Genomic DNA, 21565 nt, shown 5'->3' on the forward strand with positions numbered 1-21565 from the left:
GTGGCATCTGGGGCGGCCCGCCCTGCCCCCGCCACTAACTATTCCACTGGTTTTTAGCAATGATTGTCAGTGGGGCCTCATGTAATAGCTATTATCCCATAATATTTAGAGGAAAGAAATTATCTTTTGCATTTACTTATGATGCCATTATGACATGCAAATCTGTTTACACTGGTATATAATGTACTGGAATGGTTATATTGCATACATGACATATTTGTGCTATGGATGGATCTATTGATGTAGTGCTCTAACTTTCTGCTAATCCAGAAAATCCTAGATCAGTGATTAAAAGCTTAATCATTCTGGTCACCAAATCTCCTGTCTGTTCAGTATCCCAGATTGTCTGTAAATGTTGGGATGTGAGAGCATTCCTGCCTTGTTCTCTTGTCTTGCAGAGTTTTGTTTTTTACTGTTTTTCCTTCATCTTCCAAATGCATTGTTTGCAGTTCATCCCATTCTGCAATGCTATTGACCGCCAATTTCTCTATATATCTACATTCTCAAACTCTCTTACAGATCTCATTTCTGTTCTTATTCTCTCTCTCTCTCTCTGTCTCTCTAATTCCATCCCAACTATAGTAATCCTCTTTCTTCCATAAAGTGATAAAGTGTCAGCTTTTAAATTCAGAAATCTTTAGTTTGTCACACATACAGTCTGCCATCATTCAGCTTGCTCTGTTTGTGATCACAATTCTCTTGTTTGTTCTTCAAATGGGTCTCTTTCCTGCTTTCTATTAGCTCACTTTCATCTGTAGTTATTGCTGTACAGTATGTGCATCCCAGCACAGCATACCTCCCAATGTTTGTTATCTTCCTTATGTCTTTTTTAGATTGTGGACTTTTTTGGGAGTGGGGAACCATTTTGTCATTTTTTTTTTTTTTTGCTGTGTAAACTTTGAGAACTTAATTTTGTTGAACAGTTGTTTGTAAATATTCCACATCATCACCATATATCCAAAGCTTGCATTATTGTCTGTAGCTGTTAACATGATCATTTTTGTGATAGAATATGCAATTAGACCCAAAGTAGTCACGTTTTTAGAATTCTATCCTTTTGAATCAGAAACTATTTAGATCACTTTATGTTGATTAATACTTTCTCTTTCACATATACAAGCAGGTGTGCCCTCTTTACCTGTGGGTTCGGAACCCACAGTTTTGACTCACTGTGAGTGAGGCCGAGGAACTCCCCTGAGCTCACCCAGAGGCTTTCTGAGGCCTGCAGTGGCCACTCACAGTCTGTGTGGGCCTCAGAAAGGCCTTCCGAGGTCCCAGAAAGGCACTTACAGTTTTTAGAAAAACTAGAAGTGCTTTTCCAACACTTCTGGAGGCCTTTCTGAGGCCCACAGAGGCCATGCACGGAGGTTTTATTGGATCTAACCCACAGATCATAGCCCATTCCTAACTAGCGCTGGCTCAACCAGGCTGTATCTAGTGCTAGTTGAGCACCGGCTGGAGGTCTCCTCAGAGATAGGGTTATTTTCTCCCTTACCATGAGTAATGTCCCAGCCAGCCCTATGGGGCTGCTCAGATCTCTGCCAGTTAAATAGCTGGTGAGGATCCAAGTGGCCACATGTAGGTCTGCCTTGCCTGGGAAGAGGGTTTAGGATACAGTGGCCTCCGCTGATCCCCTTCTGGGCCTGATCTGTCCCCCATTCTGCCCTCCCCCACCCCAAAATGTACTCTCCCATCTGCCCTACCATGCCTGGTAAGCTGCTCTGTGCCTTTCCTGCTTGTGCCGGCAGCCGGGGGCTCGGAATGCGGCACTGGCAGGGTGACTTAGGCCACTCCATTGGTGCTGTTTACTTTCCCAGTGTTGCCACGTGCCCGACAGCATGTTTGTGATTCCTTTGGCTGGCACAGCAGCTGCTGCGCCAGCTGAAGGCACAGTTAAGATTGCACTCAAAGACAGATACTGGTTACTGGCAGTGCTGGTTATCTGCTTTGCGAGCAGTGGAAGGGAGACTGGGTCCAGTCTTTCACATCCCAAAGAGAGGGGATCATATTGAAAGGCTGTTTTGTACTGTGTGAGGTTTCTTATCTTGTAACAATGAGTACATTTGCCTGACGTCTTTAATAGTTTACCACTGGCAAGACCCCTGTCCCTGCCTGGTTTGCCTACCTACTGTAATTGTTTGGACTTACTTACTTATTTGTTTGTATCCCACAACATAACCACTCAATTTGAATTAACAACCAATTGAAAATCCCATTGAAATAAAAAAAATTCTGATAATCAAAGCATAGCTTTTAAATTCCATAGCTGGCTAACTTGAACCCCAGTAGCCATTCCAGATTGAAAATCTTATTTCTTCTGGTGCTTTCAGCGCATGACATGATTTCTCAGCCTTAGCCGTGTGTTTCTAAAATGATGATAGTAGCAGTGAAGTGGAGGAGCAGCTTACAAAGCTGTTGAAAGAGTTCATGAGATATGGATCACCAATTGAATGTGCTGTGTACATGATGAATGAAGGTAATTGTAATTCATAAAATGTTTTATGTCTCAGGGCGCAATCCAGAGAATGACATTGGCCGACACAAGTCTCTTGCACCGGCCCAGGAGGGTCACAAATGTACCATAGAGCACATTTGCACCTCCTCGGGAGTAAGCCTCGCCAGTGCACAGAGGTGCACCAGCACATGGAGGCTGAATCCTGCCTCCGTGGCAGCTTCTGTGGCGAGCCTTGCGTTGGCCCTCTTGGCTTGCCTGTTCCAGCACAGGGTAGGATTGCGTCCTCAGTGCTATATATGCCGTAAGCTGCTGTGCAGATGGGCATAGGATCAGGCATACGATTATCAGTTGCTTGCACATATGGACAATCTCCTTGTCCATATCCAAGAACCCATCCCTTTGCAACCTTCCCTGATTTGGCCATCTTTTAGTAGATCTTGCAAACTTTCCTCTTTAGTCTTCATTAATGCAGATTATTGTTTTTACTGCAATTTCTTGAAACCAGTCTGTAGGAATGGGCTCCCCCCCTAAAAAAAAAATTCTTAGAAGAATTTCTTAAACGGAAGTCACTGTCAATTACTCTCTCCTAGATCTTATATTAGTAAATTAGAGGAGAAAAGCTCTCAGGTCCTTGATCCCTTTCCCCCCTGATCTCACTTCTTTAGCCTGCTGTTAATTTGCAAACCCTATCTTGTAAGCCTCAAATAGGATTGATTGTCATGTGAAAGTAAAAAGAACATTAAGCTCTTGGTCTTATGGAACATGTTTCATTCATAGGTCCCAAGATACCCCATAAAGGGTATTGCCAGCTCAGCTTTGCCAACTGAGAGGTTAAAGAATATTTCAAACTTCCTTATAATTCAATAAAGTGTGAAATGACACCAGCACACAGGGCATTTGGCCTCAAGTAAGGCATATATTACATTATCTGTTATAACTGCAGCATTTTGTAGCCACTGCTGATCCAATTTTCTCAGTAGATCCAGACTGACATGTGTATTATGTAAAATATGCATGTTAAAATCAGTATCAATTTTAATATGTATATTTAACATAATACAGGTCCAACCTTGTTATACACTGATTTTTTATACATGGATTTGACTCCACAAATGGCCACTGCAAATGAGAAGGAATGTGTGATCCCTGGAGAAGGGGAAAAATGCATCCCTTTAAAATCACAGTTTAAAAAACTGCTTTTCTTACTGTTGTAGGGAGACAGTCATGCAAGCAATCATTTCCTGCTTCAACTGAGCCAGGCAAAGGCAGGGGGTCCTTTGCATTTCTAATTGTTGACTGCTCCTCTACAATAGTAAGAAAAGCTGTTTTTAAACTACAATTGTAAAGGAACACTCTTTTTAATTTTTTTTAAACTGCTTTTATTTAACACATTTTATGGTATCAGCAGGGAGTCCCAGAATCAAACTCCTGTGGATGTTGAGGCACAACCTTATTCCATTAGGAGCAGTGGAGAGGCAAGAAACCTGGGCGTGGGTCTTCAAATCTATTTTTCCACTGTTTTTTTATCCACGGATTTTTTTTTAATCTACTAGGGGTTCTGGAATGGAACCCCAGTGGATAAAGAGGGTTGGCCTGTACTTAGCAAATCTTTACCTTATGTTTTACTTCATTGCCACCTGTTTCTTGCCAAAGCCATCCCTGTGACCACATCCCAATGTTGCAAATCTAAATCTTCAACTTCTTTCCATTTCTTTCTCTCGTCTGTCTGTAACTACAGACTCTTTAGAAGGCCAGAGTGTGTCCCACCTTTGCTCTCCACATCACCAAGCTCAATGGTGGCACTGACTTGAAACAAATTAATGTGAAATAGTAGTAATAATTTAAGGTCATTGAAAGTTGACCTGTAGTTCTCCTATCGTGTTGGTTTCCAATCTGTATTCCAGAGAACTTTGAGGTTTCTTGGGAATGTTTCCATTATTTCCATGATCACCAGGGCCATGTAAGTGACTGAGGGCCCAAGCCTCCATCAGAGCTGAACTATCAAGTCCCCCATGCCCAGCTTAGTCATTGGTGGTCCGAAGTAGAACTCTTCTTTAGGTCCTATCCATGGAGGAAGGTTTTCTTCCATACTGCCACTACTGTGTTACAGGTAGCTTCCCCTTCCTGTTACCAGGTAAGCTCCTCCTTGGTTTACCATGTGGTGGTGCAGGGGAGAAGCAGCAGTCACGCCAGTCCCTACTCTGCTTGTCTACTTCATTTTCAAATGCCTGGGTGCACTGCCTCGATGCTCCTATGGAGATGGGTCATTGTCAGCCCAGTCCTGAGCTGTCCAGGGCACCCAGGTTTGGCGGCACCAAGAAGAGCTGCCGTCGGATCCTGCGCCTCCCGGGTTACTGCAGGAGGCACCCCAAGTAAGGTAAGCAGCCCCGCAATGGGGCTATTCAGTTTACTGCCAAAAGGTTGGCAGTAAGGTAAAGCCACTCGTGTAGGGCACGCAGCCCTACATGAGTGCCTTGGATCCTGCAGAGCAGAGCTTCACAAACCTGCCTCCCATCCCTCCCCCAAGCACGCCTCCAGCCCGCCCCCCTCCCCACATCACACTTCCCTGTCACGCCTCCTCCCTGCCCTCTCTTCGCCCCCCGCCAGCATCCCCCCTCCCTGGAATGCCTCCTCCCCACCCCTACCCCTACCCCTACTGTGCCGTGGCTTGACGGTCTGGGAGACCACCAAGCCGCGGAAGCTGGGCGACCGCCCAGCAGCACTGGCCGGTGCTGAGCTAGCATGGGCGGGAGCCCAGTGGTGAGGCTCACAAATGTGCCTTATGGGACGTTTGCGATGGTACGGAGCCGTGCCGCCGAGCACAGGCTTGGGCTCTGAGACATTTAAAATGAAACTGGCAAGACAAGGAAGGAGTACTGATGCTGCTGTTCCCCCTCTCATCAATGAGGAAGTTATGGGAATTCAGGAGCATACTGGATGATAGGGGGAAGCAGCTAGCATCACCCCACAGCAATCCTTTCTTCTTTTGCCAGACCTCATGTCTGATTGCCTGGATGCACTGCTCCCAGCCGTGTTGGGTGGGACAGCCAGTCATTTGAAAATGGAGCAAGTGTTCACCGTTAAGCTACGGGGGTCAGAGAGGAAGCACTGCAGCCACGAGAAACAAAATTATTCATGCCACTGCTGCAAAAAACTGGGCAGAGGAGAATAGTTTTCCTTTGTGATGTCACTGTATCAGTGGCGTAAAGGAGAACTTGTCTCTTCTGCATGCTGCCTAGCCTTGGGCAAAGATGATCTGGCCAGTGCATGTGCTAACATGCGTGTTCATGTAAAATCCCTCCCCAAGTCTTGTATCTGTGGGTCAGCATGTTTGGTGTCACCACCATTGCTCACTATCAATCTTCCACTGCACTGAGAGTATCTTCAGAAGCATTTTGCATATATTTTAAGGTACGGTCTTAGTTTATGTGGGTTGTCAGTGATACCCAACAGTCTTTACCAGTATCTCACTTCAGCAGTTCGTGTCACCATAAATGACACCCAAGAATCATCTGCAGGTCACAGAATTCATTGGAAGACAAACTTGTCTCCAAAAGGCTCCTAAGGGTACAAAGTGTGAAAATCACTGTCCTATCTAATTATACTGTTTTCTTACATTGTTTTTATTGAGATAGGTTAAACCTCAAAAACGTTTTGATTTGGGTGCCATTTATGGAACAAAAATGTCTATTGAATGTTGTGGTGTTTTAACATCAGAATTTAAATCTGCCTTTTGAAAATTCTATAGATTTGCTTCATTATGGTATTTCTTAGGGCACAGCAACATTTGGTGAAGAACTACCATAGTTTTTTCAAGTTGTTTATATGTGGCAAGCATTAAATTTTCTTTTCTTGCTTGAGAAATATATTTAGCGTATGCACTTAACTAAGAGCTGAAAATTACTCATTTCTTTTATTGTTTAGATCCTACCTTGGCAGCTATTAATGTTTGTTGCCCAGGAAACTGCTTTGCACCCTGCTGTGAAACTTGATAAAGGTGCCTTCTGAAATTGCTTTTATTTCCTGATATCACAACTGTGAATGTAGCTAATTTCTTCATCATCATCCCCTTCTTCTGGTTTTTAACTAAAATGTGACTGAGTTAGAGAAGGACAGTGGTATTTTTCTGTGTGTGGCAGTTGAATCAGTTGAGTCTTCCAGTGTATAGGATTTGACAGCTACCTTCAAGATTTCAGAATCTGCTTTCTCATTTTGAGTCTACCTCTGCATTTTTTTATTCAGTGATGGCATGAACTGATGTCATCAGATCTTTACAGCCCAGTTCCATCTCTTGCCAGCCCAGAGTGTGCAACAACACTGACAGACTGCATACTGTGGACTGACAGGACACCAGACAGTCCAGGAGAGCGAAGTAATGAACATATTTTCCTCCTCATAGTCTTCCTGTTCCTCAGTGGGTTTCCCCAGATCTAAACCAGCTCTAAGTTTGAGGAATTTGGCACAAGTCTGAGACGACACTGGGGGCAGAATTGGGCTAGGAAGGTGGGATAAGATCCAGCATGTGCAACTGCTGCCAAGATCTTCCTTGGCCTCCGCTTGGCCTTCTTTCTGCTCTAATCTGCCACTGACTTACCAGAGATGGTGCAGGATCTGCTGGTTGGTGTCACCCACACAGGACCTCTGGGGCTTTGCATTGGGATCAGCAACCTGCAGAAGAGCAGAATGCCTGCTGTGCCAGCAGATCGAACCTTATAAAGGGGAAAAGACTTTCCCATTCTGCATTTCTCAACCCAAAATCACCCCAATTTTATTTCCCCTGGGAGAAAAGATACAAGTGTGGATGGCAGATTTGGGTGGAGAAATGGGTGAAGGAACACAGGTTAAGGACTCCCTGCAATAAAATACAAAAAGGCTGGGAAAAACTGACCCCAACACATACCCCTCTTGGCCAGCCATTCAATGTGCGCAACATCACCCAGCTCCAGCTGAGAGCCGAAACTGGATGACATGGCAAGCTTCTGGGTCCAAAAAACTATGGAATGTTCGCAGATCTGAACCCTGGCTGGGCACCTCCTTCGTGGACCTGTTGGAAGAAAAGCACATCATGAGGAAAACTCACTTAACAACTACTTAGAATAGATCAAGGTTAAAGAGGTATAACAAATTCCCCCAACCTTATGAGGAATGCACAGTGCCCACTCCAAATGGGTCTGAGCAAACACTTGGATGGCCAGTAGCATGGTCATCACAAACACATTGCCCCCTCCGAAACAGGACCAGGGGCAAAACAATCCAGGCCAGAGCCTGATCATCCGAGATCCTTTTGGACCACAGACTGCACCTACACATCACGCCAACGTGGCACAGCACTTTGGGGTAAATGTAAACTGGCAAAATAACTACCCCCCAAGCTCACCCCGGGAGTCACGGCCTTACTAACAGGCCTAGCGTTAACAAATGTAGTATTTAAACGCACCAGAGCGCCATCTGCCGATGCGCTGGATGTCCTGGGGTGAGAAACCAATGCGAGCCGCTGCTGAGGCTGCCCTAATTCTAAACAAATGAAGCCCGTATAGTTCTGGCTTCAAACCCAGGTGAGCCAATGCCCTTTTAAAAATGGCCCGAAACTGATAAATCGTGAGGGGGGAACGATCCACATGTCGAAAGAGCAGGCGCGCTCCTGGAGGAGCCAACAAGAAATACTGCTCCATGGCAGATACTGGGCAAAGGTATCACATAGTAGCCCGTTTAAGCTGTGTCCACTGCCCACGCCCCGTCTGGTCAGTCTTGGACACCCTCAAGTGAAGGGACAAAATCCTGTGTTCCAAAACACAGTCACCCCATTGAAGTACTCTTATCAGGGGAGGCAAGTTTTGACCTAACCAACACCTCACCCAGGCGAAACACCTCATAAAACATACAGGAGTCACTGTTCTAAACAACAGAGACTCAAAGGCTGAGGAACACATGGCACGAAACTCCATACTCAGCCCATGCAAAATAGTAGGTGTAATAGGTCAACGCTTATCTGGACCCGCCGGGAATCTCCTTCTGAGCACTGCCACCATTTTCTGCACCCTGAACTCTTTGGTGAAGTCCTGAATTCCCCAGGCCCTTGACTGGAAAGAAATGGCTGCCAGGTAAATGGACATTCCCTGGGGCATTTGGTGGGCCACTGTAAGATACAGGAAGCTGGACTAGATGGGCCTATGGCCTGATCCAGTGGGGCTCTTCTTATGTTCTTATGACATTGACACACAGGATATTCCCCTATCACATAGTCCCAAAAGGAACTGCATAAGAGTATGTGGCGTGAATGGTCCCTGTTCTGGCACCGAAGTTAACCTACAGAAATCACAAAACTCACAGACCTTACTCATGTAGCTGGCTCAGGTAGATGAAGCCAACGATGCCCAGATGGCTTCCTGAGCCTCATCATACCAAGGTCCATTGGAGCATGGGCTTGGGATCCTGACTGGCCTCGGGAGCTAGCTGCTGAAAACGCTCCTCCTGGAATCGAGAGAGAGCATTGGCTATGCTATTTTCAGTCCCAGGGACATGTCTGGCTGAGAAAACAGTGTTTATAGCAAGGCCCTGCTTAACAAAGACTCTAACCAAATTCATAACCCCGGGGGATTTGGAGGTCTGCATATTAATTATGTGGACCACAGCCTGATTATCGCACCAAAAGCGAACTGAAGTTTTGGCAAACTCCCCCGCCCACAAATGGAATGCCACAACAATTGGAAAGAGTTCTAAAAAGGTCAAATCCCTAGTGATCCCATCCTGAACCCAAACCTGTGGCCAAGGAGCCGCGCACCAATGCCCTCTAAAGAACACTCCAAATCCCATACCTCCCGCAGCATCTGAGTGAACCTGGAGTTCAACTTCAACTTCAAAGATCTCCAAAATGAGATGCCGCTGAATTCTTTCAAAAATTCCAACCACAGTTTCAAATCTTCCCTCATACCCAATGACACCCAAAGTCTGTGGGATGGGAGCCTAAGCCCAACCATAGCATTGCATAATTGCCTGACAAAGGCCCTGCCAGGGGCGATGACCTTACAGGCGAAATTAAGGTGCCCAACCAGCCTTTGTAATTCTTTTAATGTTAACTTACGGGACCCCAGGGCACTGGTTAACATCCCAGTCAATTTGTCCAATTGTGGTCTGTGCCACCGAGTCTTAACTCAATACCTAAAAAGGTGAGCTTATTGACTGGGCCTTCTATCTTGTCATGCACCAAAGGGACCCCCAGTTGCCCACACAGAGCTGTAAAATCACCCAGCAGCCGAGCACAGTCACCAGTCAATGGAGGCCCCATAAAAAGGAAATAATCGAGGTAGTGGGCAGTGGATTGCAGCCCCGTTCTAAAGTGTACAGTCCATTCCAAAAATGAACTAAACGCCTCAAAAACCGAACAGGAAATTGAACATCCCATCAGTAGCGCCCGATCCACGTAATAACCCTCTTCAAAATGAAAACCCAACTGGGAGAAGTCCCTTGGCTGCATGGGCAGTAGTCTGAAGGCAGATTCAATATCTGCCTTGGCCATCAAAGCCCCAGGGCCACACTGAGGTGGCTAATAGGGGCTTTTTTGGGTACCACTCCCAAAGGTGACAACTGCAGGTTACTTAACTGAGGAACAGCAAACGGTCCAACTACCCTGCCTGCCTCTACCTCCTTGACTATTTTAGTCCTCACCACATCCTCCATGTCTTTAACTGACCGGAGATTATGAGCAAAAGTGTGGCTGGCAGGCGAAGGCACAGGAATCCTAAAGCCAAATGTAAAACCAACCAACAACAATTGAGCTGCAGGTTGATCATTATAAAATTGCAGCCAGTAGCCTAAGGACGAAAGCCTAATCGGCATTGGGCCCCTTATTAACACCTGATGTGGGTCCGCTGCTGAACTTTCTCCCACCCTGGATGAAGGGTCGCAAACCCGACCGGGGACCACTGATCCTGGGGCATGTTGTGACCAGGTGTTTGGCTCCGCACATGCCGCAGCTATGGGAATAGGAGCATCCCTGCCTGTTACATTTCCCGGTGGCATTAAACTCGAAGCACGCGTGAGGGTTTTGAACTCACTGCGCACCACCTGGTACTTTATGCTGCTCAATTTTGTTGCGTGCAGTTAAATGCCCACTGTCTGCCCTGTCACCCAATGTTGCCCTGGCAGGCAGAACCAACTGCACCCAGAATTGCCACTGGGGTACAGTCCAATCCAGAGCTGGGTCACGTGAAGCCCTGATACGGAAATGATGGCCATAAGCCATCCAAGTCGCCCCATCATGGTCACGGAAAGTGTGATTAATAATGTTAAGGTATTTAAAGAGCTTCCCCACCTTCTTGGGGTACATTTAAACAGTGACCCTGGAATATACGATGAAACCACTGAGCCAATTGGTCCAATTTTTGTCCATTTTTCTCTACCTAACGGTTTCAACATCTTGTACCGGGTCACCCACTTTGGGGGTAGGCTCAGGCTCAATGTGTAAAAGACTGATGTGTCTATAAAGTCACCTCGCCATATTTTCTCCTTGACCGCCAAGGTGAGATGCGAACCCAGAGGGATGGCTATAGTGCCATACGAAATCTTAGGCTTTTCCTTCTCCTCCACCAGCCCCAGAGATTCAACCCCCCAATCCAAATCTTGTTGTTCAAAATCAGGCTCACGCACAGCTGGGTACTGCCAATAAGGCGGGGGGACTCTCCCGGCCTTGGGTCTAGCTTTGGTGTATGGATACGTCCAGCCCAGCGCCCAAGGGTACTGTGGGTAGCTAGGACCATGCCAGAAAGTAGGAGGCCCCCGTGGGGACCATGGTTGGTCTGAGACAGCCCGGCGAGAAGGCCAGTTGAGGCCCTCCTGCTCATCCCAAACCGGTTCCAGGCTCTGGCCAAAGTCAAACACTGGCTCACCTTGCCCCCCCCCCCGCTGCCTCTATAGGCCTGCAGTCGTGGTTTCTTAAGTGGGCTGACTGCCTCAACTTCAGGGGAGCTGTCATCTTGTGGGTCACCCTCCTTGGCAGTGACCAGCGCACCAGCTGAGGCAGCGACCTGCTTAGGGGGGAGAGGCACCCATCAATGCACGTTTATTTTTTCTGGCGGACCTGCGTGGACCAGGGGCCAGGCCAGAACTTGAGCCCCCATCGCCCTGACCAGCTTTCCTGAGTGCTTTTTCTTTTCGTCTGGCTTCATAATCGGCTATAAAGGCACAAAACTCTGCCATCTGATCCTCCTCATCCAAGGAAGAAGGTGGGGATGGGGGTGGCTGCACCGGAACAGGCCTTTTGGCGGCCTTACCACCTAACTTTTGCGTCTTTTTACCCATGTTTCCCCCCTCCAAAGATAGTGTTTGAGACAGGGCCCACCACCCCATGTTCTTGTTTTAACCAGTAGGATACAGCAGCTCCAGGAGAGGGGCACGGTAGCCTTGATGACTGGATCTCTCGTCTATCACTGATGCTCGGGATCGCCCTGCTGCCACCTTCTTGTGTCTGCTCAAGGGATTACACCTGAGCAGAGCACCTGAGCAAGGCAGGGGAGGGGTGGGGGTGCCTTCCTGTCCCACAAGAGAAGCCCTCCAATGAAGATGCCCAGTAATCCCCCCAAAAAACAGCGTGGGGAAGACAAGCAAAACAGCAACTGATAAGGCACTGGAGGGGGGCGGGTTGGGATTAGTCCCACGCAAAGCACCTTAAGAAGCTCCCATCCGGTGACTCTGCTTGCAAGCGGAAGAAGAACAGCAGGGGGGGAGTCAGCAGCGGCTGCCAAAGGCACTGGGGGGGGTCCTGAAAAGTGCACTCCCAAAAGCCCCCCTAAGCAGCCCCCAATTCGGGAGCCCGCCTGCCTTCTGAGCCCTAGTGGCAGCTATGAGAGGCAGAGCGTGGGGTGGAAAATGGTGGCTGGCTCTGCTGGCCACGCGGCACCACGCGGCCCCCAAAATGGCCGCCACAACCTCGCTCACTCTCCCCCAGATACCCCGCTGCCTAAAGTGGCTGAAAGGGGCTTGCGCCGCCGCAGCCGCTACACATGCGGCGTGCAGAGCCTGCAGCCTTGTCTGCAAGAGGCTCCCACCGCCCGTCTTGCTTCGCGGAGCAGCCCCAGTCCGAGCGTGGGGCTTGGGGCAGAGACGGGGCTTGAAAGCACGCCTCGCGTCGCTCCAAGCCCCGTCCCAGAGCAGCCTTCCCCTGCTCCTGGTTAAATGTCTGCTCGCGTCGCTTGCCAGGAACAGACTGAGCTCTTCAGGCACACTTGCCTGAGGAGCTCTCCCTTCCCACCCCCCTTTTGGCTAGCCAGCCAATCAGCTGGCAGCAATTACCTGCTGCCGGCTGAAGGGGGGAAAGCCCTGGCAATACTTGCTAGCGCACCAGGGAGGTGCGCTAGCAACCTTTCTTTCTATAATGTATCAGATTACACTGAGTCTTTGGTAAATCAGTGCAAATCAACTTGTGTAAATCAACTGCTTCGACTTTAGTGTTGTCTTTTTTTACTGTAGCTGTCATATTTTTCATCACTTCCATACTTTGTAAATTGACCAAGATTTAGAATCAATATGTCTTATCGGCATGTGATCCACCTGAACTAGTGGAGCAGAGGTGACTAACCAAGCAGAAAGCACAAAAGAAAGTTGCTTTTTCATTAAAATACTCCCAGATGTGAATAGTTGGATCTTGGAGTGCTTCAACAACCAGAATGCATATAGAATACGCCTGGGTCAGCAGCTAAAAACTGGCTTTTTGCTTAATTTAGCTTTTGTTGCTGTCATTCTAATTGTACAAAGAAGACAAGAGCAGAAGTTAATCATTGTGGAAACACTATCAGTACCAGGGCTTTTGAGAGTTTACTCAGCTTCTCACTGAAGTTAGCTGAATTTTCTTTTCTTAAAAAAAAAAAAAATCATCCTGCTCCCTTGAACTTTAACTGAACCGTAAAGCAACGGAAGAGTTTAATAGCTACCCTCCAAGGATTTGGCTTATCTATTGGATCTGCTATTTATAGGGTACATTAGTACCAAATGTCTGGGTTTTTTTTGTAGCCGCCGTTAACAGTAGAAAGACTGTTTCTGCTGTTTTGGCCGCTTCTTGTGTGTCACCAGAAATATCCATCAAGAGTGCCATGAAATGAACCTTACTTGGCAAAGTTGCTAGAGGCAATTTATTTTTATTTTTTGGATGCCTTTCACTAAATCTTCCATTACTCAGCAAAGCAGAATTTTTCCTCCCCCCCCCCCCCTCCAGCACTTCAGCTTTTATCCATCATGATGCAGGTCATAGAAAGTTTGTGTTACTCGAAGCTCTGTGTAGCTGCAAGGTCAAGGGCAACATCTTGATGCAGGGACACAGGATGGTTTGGGATTTGCGATTGAGGATTAATCGACAAAGGGTAAGTTCTAAGACTGCAAGTGAAGGCAAAGTCAGGGGCTGCATGGGAATCCCATGAAGCCCTTTTGGAGTGATGGGTGTCATGGAACACTGCTGAAGATAAGCCAAGGCCTATAGCTGAAGAACCATTACAGAGGTGCAAATAAGAAGGAGCAAAGAGTAAGATGCAGGCATAGCTAGAACTTCGATGCAAGAGGGTGAGGAGTGGTGGGATGTGGAAAAAGGCTCAAGATTTAAGACAGAAAGCAAACCTTGAGGATTAAGCCTTGTTGCTCATTCAAGAGACTATCCTGAAAGCATTTATACTCCAAAAAATCTAGCAGGAGCAAAAACCAGTCTTGGCAAAAAGTGGAGCCATGGCCCAAAGGAATATCACCAGGCTTGCAAGCTGTGCAGAGTTGAGTTTACAACCAGAGTGAAGCAGTTGATCCTGTACTACTCTGCCAGAGTGAGAAACTGGCATGTCTTGATGCTTGTAGAAGTTGCTGTAGGTTTTTGGCCCAATCCTAACTAAGGGCCCAATCCTATCCAATTTTCCAGTGCTGGTGCAACTGTGCCAGTGGGGTTTGCACTGCATCCACTGGTGATGGGGGCCTCCTCAAGGTATGGGAACATTTGTTCTCTTACCTTGGGGCTGCATTGTGGCTGCACTGGTGCTACAAAGTTGGATAGGATTGGACCCTTACTCTGCTATGTGGTGTGTGGCTGTGGCAGCGTGGCATCCACTGTATCCACACTGTCACATGTGTGGGGTCTCCAGCCATTTGTGCTGGCAACCCCAAAGCGCCTGACAGTAGTGTGCATTTTACAATGCCACAGCAGCGTACTGGCAGATTGGGAGATCTGCCACCACAAGTGCCCTAGAACATTGATAAATGTATCCCTGTGGTAGGTAGGCAGAAGAAAAAGGAGAGTTTATCATGGAGGAGCAGAGTGTCAGTCCTGAATCTAAAACTAACAACCAGTTCAGAGAGGTTTTTTGGTATTTTTTAGGAATGGGAACTGAACCCAGTTCTCAATTCCCTTAGTTGGTTTAACAAAGAAAAACCAATTATCAGTTCAAAATAAGTAGTTCAGTGCCCAGGTGTTCTCAGTTGCTTTGGGAATGGTGAGAAAATATCTCCTTCTACTATAGAATGTTTCTGATCTTAATGTAGTATTTCATTTGAGACTTCTAACTGGTTGCTAGGGAGGTTACCTGGCAGTCAGGTAGACTGAGCCCATTCCTGAAGCCCTTCCCTGGCTGGAAATTCTCTTGGCTATCAATGTAATTTTGCAAGTAAATCTAAAATGTTCTCTCCTGAGCATTAAAAGTCTTAACAGAAAAGGAGATGTTGAAAACCTCGGTGGTGTGTATGACGTGAACTTAAAAACTAGTTAAAATAGCTCAAATGTTTCTAAATGGTCTGTGTCATAGCCCCTAGGGACCCAGAGTCATTCCATTAGGGGAACTATGCATCAAAGTTGACCAGTGCTTATGATTGCACTAGGTGGAGGGGAAAAGACAAATAAGTCCAATAGTTGCTGCCCAGATTTTCCAAATCTATTGCGGAGAAGTTGTATATATTGCAATCCCCTCTATGGATCCTGTTTCCCAGGGGTTTGGCTGTTCAAGGATCCATTTTGTCCTTGGCATCTCCCTGCTTTATCTTCATTTCCTAGACAGAGTTGCACCTGCCAGTGTGGACCTGCCAACAATGAACTCTGCCTCCTTTGGACCAGTACTGGTTGCCCCTGAGGTCCTCCTCTGGCAGTACTATGCCTTCTTGGAGTGTTTCTCTGTGCTCCCTCCCCCTGAGATACTCAGGAGTATGTCCAGAAGGATCAGTCCATGGGCCACCAACAGAGGGTTTCCCACAGGAGCTGGATGAGATACCAGTTGGTTGCCACCGAATGTGGTCCGCTTTTCACCTCTCCACTCACCTCCTTTACCTGGGAGTGCTCCCTTATAAACCAATTGTCCTCCTCCCTAGCCCTTTTCCATGTGACTCAGATATGTCACCTTAGTAGGCAAGCTGCTATCGCCTGCAGCCTAGGAAACAGCTAAGCAATGCTTAGTCCATACTTTTCTCCTAGTCCAGGCACCTCCTGTTAGCCAGCAAACCTCTGTGTTGGGTTGTATGTGGGAGAAGGAAAGCAGGAGTGAAAATGCCCAAGACCCAACTTTCCCTTTCTAACTGACACCTCTGGCACATGTACAAGCTCCTCTTGGGTAGCACTGCTTAGAGAAGTCTTGAGGTGGGAAGCAGTTGCTCCCACTGTCCCTTTCAAGTTTAAAGACTTAAAATTTGCTTATTCAAATCAAGCACAATGTTTATTGAAATAAATGGAAAAAGGGAAAACAGACAAATTGTGCACTGGAGGTCAAAGGCAACGTTCAAAAGAAAAATCAACCCAAGTTATGACTAAACCTCCCTATCTATCAAGTTACAAACAGGATGACTCAGCTTTTAACCCTCTCCTGACACTGAAGGGGTAGAACATCTCAGAAATTACCTCTGTCCTAACTGGACAGCACTGACCTTTTTCCTGTGACCTGGCTGGAATCCTCTGAACTCAGAGGCCCATTTGTTGGTTCAGTTTTAACCCCTTTTTTGTGGAAGGGGGATGGCTGACTGGCTAGTTTAAGCTTAACAGTCCCTTGAAATTTCCCATTACCATGTTAGGTAGGTTGACTTGGGCCAGTGATGAGGTGTGAGCAAAACTCAACAGGAGTCCAAGGTGTTTCGGTCAGAGACCTTTGTATCCCCTGGCAATGCCAGATAGGCTGACAATCTCCCTACAAATCCTAGGTAAAGCATACCTTTAGTATGTGCAACAGTGTTGGCAGAATGGTGACAGTAACAGGCTGACTCCTACATCAGCTTCAGTATACCTGAGCGGGGGGGTTATCATGTAGGAGAAGGGTGTCTTTTCTTTGCATGCATACTATTTTGTTAATGGTAATGGGGCATAATGGTCACATTAGAGATCTCTGGGGCAATGAGTCATTCTCCTAGACATCAGTTGCAGATCTGCCATTATGTTCTATGGGGCAAATGCCCTGGGCGCGAACCTCTAGGACCCCACAGAAGCCTCTCTGAGGGGTTGGAAACTATGATTCCCAGAAGCACTGTTTATAGAATTGGGGAAGCTTTAGGAAGCTTCCCCGACATAGCCCTGGGTCGCGCAAGATGGATTTTTGTGCGGGGGGGCAGCAACAGCCCGCGGGGGGCACCATAGCAGACCTTTTCCCCGGGGCACGGGGCTAGGGAGGTCTGCCACTGCTAGACATTCTCTCCTATATACATGCGTACCCTCCACCCCCTAGTATTTTTTACAAATATCTCAGTAAATTATTAACTTAGTACTGTTCTCCCATGAAGTGATTTGGCAGCTGCACAAATCTCTGCTGAGCAAATTCCAGAAACGCTGTTGGTCCAACACATTCATCTGCGGACTACAGTCAATGCAATTATATCATTCCCAACTGTCCCACTGACAACCGTTTAAGACAGTAGTAATGTATTGTCAGTTATAAGATAAAGCAGTTGTAAAAGTTATACCCCAGGCACTGATATACATGCATACCATCTGCCTAGTACCAAGTCCTCTCTAGAGTCAAGACTAGTAGATGTTTCATATGTATTTTTCATTTATTATGCTGGTTTCAGTGTAAGTGTCTGGATCCAAATCAGCCACTCATATATTGCTGTTTGGAGTATTAAGTTTATCAGGGAGCTGCTTCATACATTCTTACTTGAACTGAGTGACAGTATTTTTTGAAAACAAAAAATTAACAACAATAAAATCAGTGTGTCACTGCTTTTCCTTAGTGGTTGGCAAACCTATCCTAGATTTGCCAAGAACCACTGAGCTTCAACTGTTGCCCTGCACATGCCTGATCTCGTCTGATCTCGGAAGCTAAGCAGGGTCAGGCCTGCTTAGTACTTGGATGGGAGACTGCCTGGGAATACCGGGTGCTGTAGGCTTATACCATAGTCTTTTGAGACTGAAGGTTGCCAACCAACCACTGAGCTTCACTACAAAACCTGCCAAAAACTGTTCAGACCCATCAAAGACCACTGGGCTCTGCCTCCAGCTCTATCCCTGGATCTGCTTTGGGCTCCACTTCCAGTTCCTGCATTATAAGTTCCTGAATTTTTTATTTCAAGAGTTGGTCGCCTTGGGCATCCATAAACATGGAGAAAGTCAGGTTAAAAATCTATGAAATAAATGCACTCTGCTCAGCTGGGAGTGAGAATAATGCACTCCAGTCATGCTCTGAACAGAGAAAGTAGGCTATGCAGCCTTTCTACTGGAGAGGCTTCAAGGAATTTCAACACAGTAAAGGTCCCCAGTTAGCTAGGATGCTACTTTGCAACAACACTCAGGGCCAAATCCTATCCAACTTTCCAGCACCAGTGCAGCCACCATGCAGCCCCAAGATCAGGGAGCAAACATTCCCTCACCTTGGGGAGACCCCTATAACTGCCCAAACCCTACAGGATGCAGCACACACCCCATTGCCATGGCTCCATTGACATTGGAAAGTTGGATAGGATTGGGCCCTTAATATAATGGTTAATCCAGCCTTGGAGGTTATAGCAGCTGCTACTTATGATTGTGTGAGAATCTGCTCCTGCCCGTTGTTTTTAGGGGATGTAATGATAAGTATCTTGGAAGGAAGTATTAGTACTAAAACATCTCTAGGGCAAACAGTGTTGAGTACAATAAGTGAGTCTATTTAGAGGAAGTGGCTTCAGCATTGCATCCTTAGTCTGAAATCCTTATTCTCTCAAGACTCCTTTTAAAATATTTTCCCTAGATCTCTAACATGCCTTTGTTTGTCTTGTTAATTCTACCATTGTCCCAGAAGAAGTATCTGCAAGGATAGTCCAAGTAGTAACAGCTGAAGCTGTGGCAGTCCTGAAAGGGGAACAGGAAAAAGAAGCCCAGCACAAACATCAGCCAGCACCATTACCTTTAGGTAAAGCAAGTCATCTCAGCTGTATGTTGTGTTAGAAACATCAAGCTTTGCACTGCAGCTGTGGCCTAGATTTTTTTATTCATTCATTATTTTTAACATGGAGTGCTGAGGTGCTGACATCTTCATTTTGTCTACCAGCAGGAATCCTATCCACATGATCACTTACTGCAGTTGTGCTTCTTGCTGACAATTCTTGCAAGAATTGTCAACTACATGTGATGCAGCACCTGAGGCTGCGAGCCATGATCCAATTTTCCATGGCCCTTGTTTTGTGCTGGAGGTGTATATTTCAAAATTTAACACTTGCACCTTTGAATAACAATTCCCTTCCCCAGCAATAAAAAAAAGAAAATTTATATTCTCTTTGTATGTGAAGTCAAGGTTTTATAGAGAAACTTTCACCCTGATTCAGCAAAATGGATGGGGACCAACTTTCAGGTTAAGCATCTGTCAACATCTCTGTTATATACAGTTAACCAGAATGCAAATCTAAGAGGAGCAAATGGAACTTAAGGATATGTTTCAGTACTTTGCTGAACTGTTTTCATAAAGGAGTCCATGTTGACAGCAAATTACGATGTAGAGTTTTGGCAATGTTATTTGGGCCTAGGTCTTGCTCCTGTTGAAGCAGCTGTTTTTGTCCCTGTCCCTTTGACATATTTGTCCCTGTCCTTGACATATTTCATGTATCATAGTTGGGTGTTTAAAAGGAGGCTAATGCTGGGAGCCCCTCCTTGTCTCTTGGCTGACCTCTAGCCAGGGATATTTCAAGGTTTAGTATTAAAAATTTGTATATGGAATGATTATTACTGAAAAAGGAGGTTTCCCCGTTTAAATAATTTGTGAAAGTAATATAATGTTATTCCTTCAAATATCTGTAAGTGAATTAAACATGTGGTTGGGCTCTTCTACATGGTTTTGGTTTTTCTTTTTACTACTTTTTTTTTCTTCCTCTGAATGAATTAAAAAAATCTCTCTTGCTTGAGTCTTTTTTTCTGCTTCTGGCTTGTGAATGAGCTTTTCCTCAAGGCATGTAGGAATAAGAATGTCAGTTGTTCAGAATGTTGGGATGTAAACAAACCAAACCAAAACAAACAAAAAAACTCACAACTCACCACTCAGTGAGTCTAAATTTCCTTTAATTAAAGAAGATACTTTGTAAGTTATTTGGGAAGAATTCTGAGCATACCTCTGCATCACCATAAATAAATGCATCATTACTGTTATTTGTGTGAGATGGTTTTATTGACCTTAAAGCTCCTTAAGGCCCGGCTCAGCTGTTGAAATGTTACCAGATGCTGGCAGATCAGATAGTTCAGTTTGCATATCCTGGTATCAAAATAATTAATTGTTGTGTCTCGTTTCTACTATTCAATCTTTAGCAGTTGAAGAGACAGCTAACCTGCCTCCTTCCCCACCCCCATCACCAGCTTCAGAGCAGACAGGAACCTTGGAAGAAGGTAAGCGTTTGCTTGGGAACTGCAGGCTGTGTCTTTGCAGAGAGAGAGAGTGCCACAAATCCTAGGAGAGAGGCGGGAGGGTGAATCTGTCAGCTGCAATTTAAAAGCATGAGCGTTGGTCCTCACAGTAAGTAGCAGTCATATAGTGCTGTAAAACACAAGTGCTTTAAGCATGTATGTAATGTGTGTGTATCTGCATGCCGGTGTTCGGGAATATATACTGAAAACAAGAGAATATTGTCTGCTTTGCTGTTGAATAGATGTTACAATAGATGTTACAACTAGGGTCAACAGGTTGCTAATAAAGGTCTTTAATAAAGTATCTTTAAGAGTTTCAGAGGAAGAAAAATGTCACCATGAGCAACTTTTCTCATCGTTGAATCTCTGAGATAGGAAAAATTACACCTGGGGGAAAAAAATCACCCTTCTGTGCACCTGTTAAAGGATATGTACCCTCTTTGGGTCTGGTTCAGGCAAACTGAATCCACTGTTACAGCTAATGAGAATTCCCAGGAAATCTCTAGTGCTAGGAAGGTCCACTGGTTTTCTGGTAGTTTTTAACATCTGAATAGCATGTTGAATTTCTTTCTTTCTTTAGACAAAGCTAACAATGTATAACAACATAAAATATAAAACAACATAATATTCATGGGTGAAAAGTACATCATAATTCAGTCAATCTGTTCTAAGCTCCACTAGCAAATAAAGGGGGACTTTCCTTTTCAAAATATTCAATATTCTGTTTTACCTTCCCTTATTTACACATATTCAAAAAAGTTCTACTTGACATGCAGCTATTAAAGGCATAGGAGCCTGCCACAAAAAAAGTTGGTATGCTTACTGGTGTTAACCATTGAGTAAATATTCTATAGTTTACTGTGATTTCCTTATGAAAAATGTGGGCTTTTGGGATCAGAGGTTGTTTAGATTTTATTGCACGAAGCATTAGAATGCAAACCATTCTTGTTCCTATGTATACTTTAATGAGCCCATATTTTTGTGTCCAAAAATGGTGTCAAATATTCACTCTCTTTTCATTTCATGTAATTTAGACGTTAAGAAGAGATTTGATCTATACCAGCAGTTTCCAAACTTGTGGGTCGTGACCCACCAGTGAAACTGGAAGTAGGGCATTCCCCCTTATGGAGAGTGGCCCTGCATCAATGGCAGCGACGGCACCAAGGCGATCACACCACACTCATGACCAATGGGCATCAGACTTACCTGGGGGCAGCACCAGCCTCCTAGGGGTTTGTGGGGAGCAAGTGGATGCCTCCCCAGGGCTCCCCAGCCTCAGAATGTCTAAAAATAGCAATTGCAACAACTTCTGG

General features: G+C 45.8%; 1 protein-coding gene across 1 annotated transcript in view; it reads left to right on the forward strand.

The window, feature by feature from the left end:
• The window catches only part of MAP2 (microtubule associated protein 2), a 119283-nt gene that overhangs the window by 27020 nt on the left and 70698 nt on the right, over positions 1 to 21565 (forward strand). The window contains exons 2-3 of the mRNA XM_066622038.1: positions 18661 to 18774; positions 20157 to 20234. Coding sequence (XP_066478135.1) covers positions 18661 to 18774; positions 20157 to 20234 — 192 coding nt within the window. The remainder of the gene's footprint in view (positions 1 to 18660; positions 18775 to 20156; positions 20235 to 21565) is intronic.

Source organism: Tiliqua scincoides, chromosome 1 (assembly GCF_035046505.1).
Source record: "Tiliqua scincoides isolate rTilSci1 chromosome 1, rTilSci1.hap2, whole genome shotgun sequence".
In the NCBI taxonomy this organism is placed as follows: Eukaryota; Metazoa; Chordata; class Lepidosauria; order Squamata; family Scincidae; genus Tiliqua; species Tiliqua scincoides.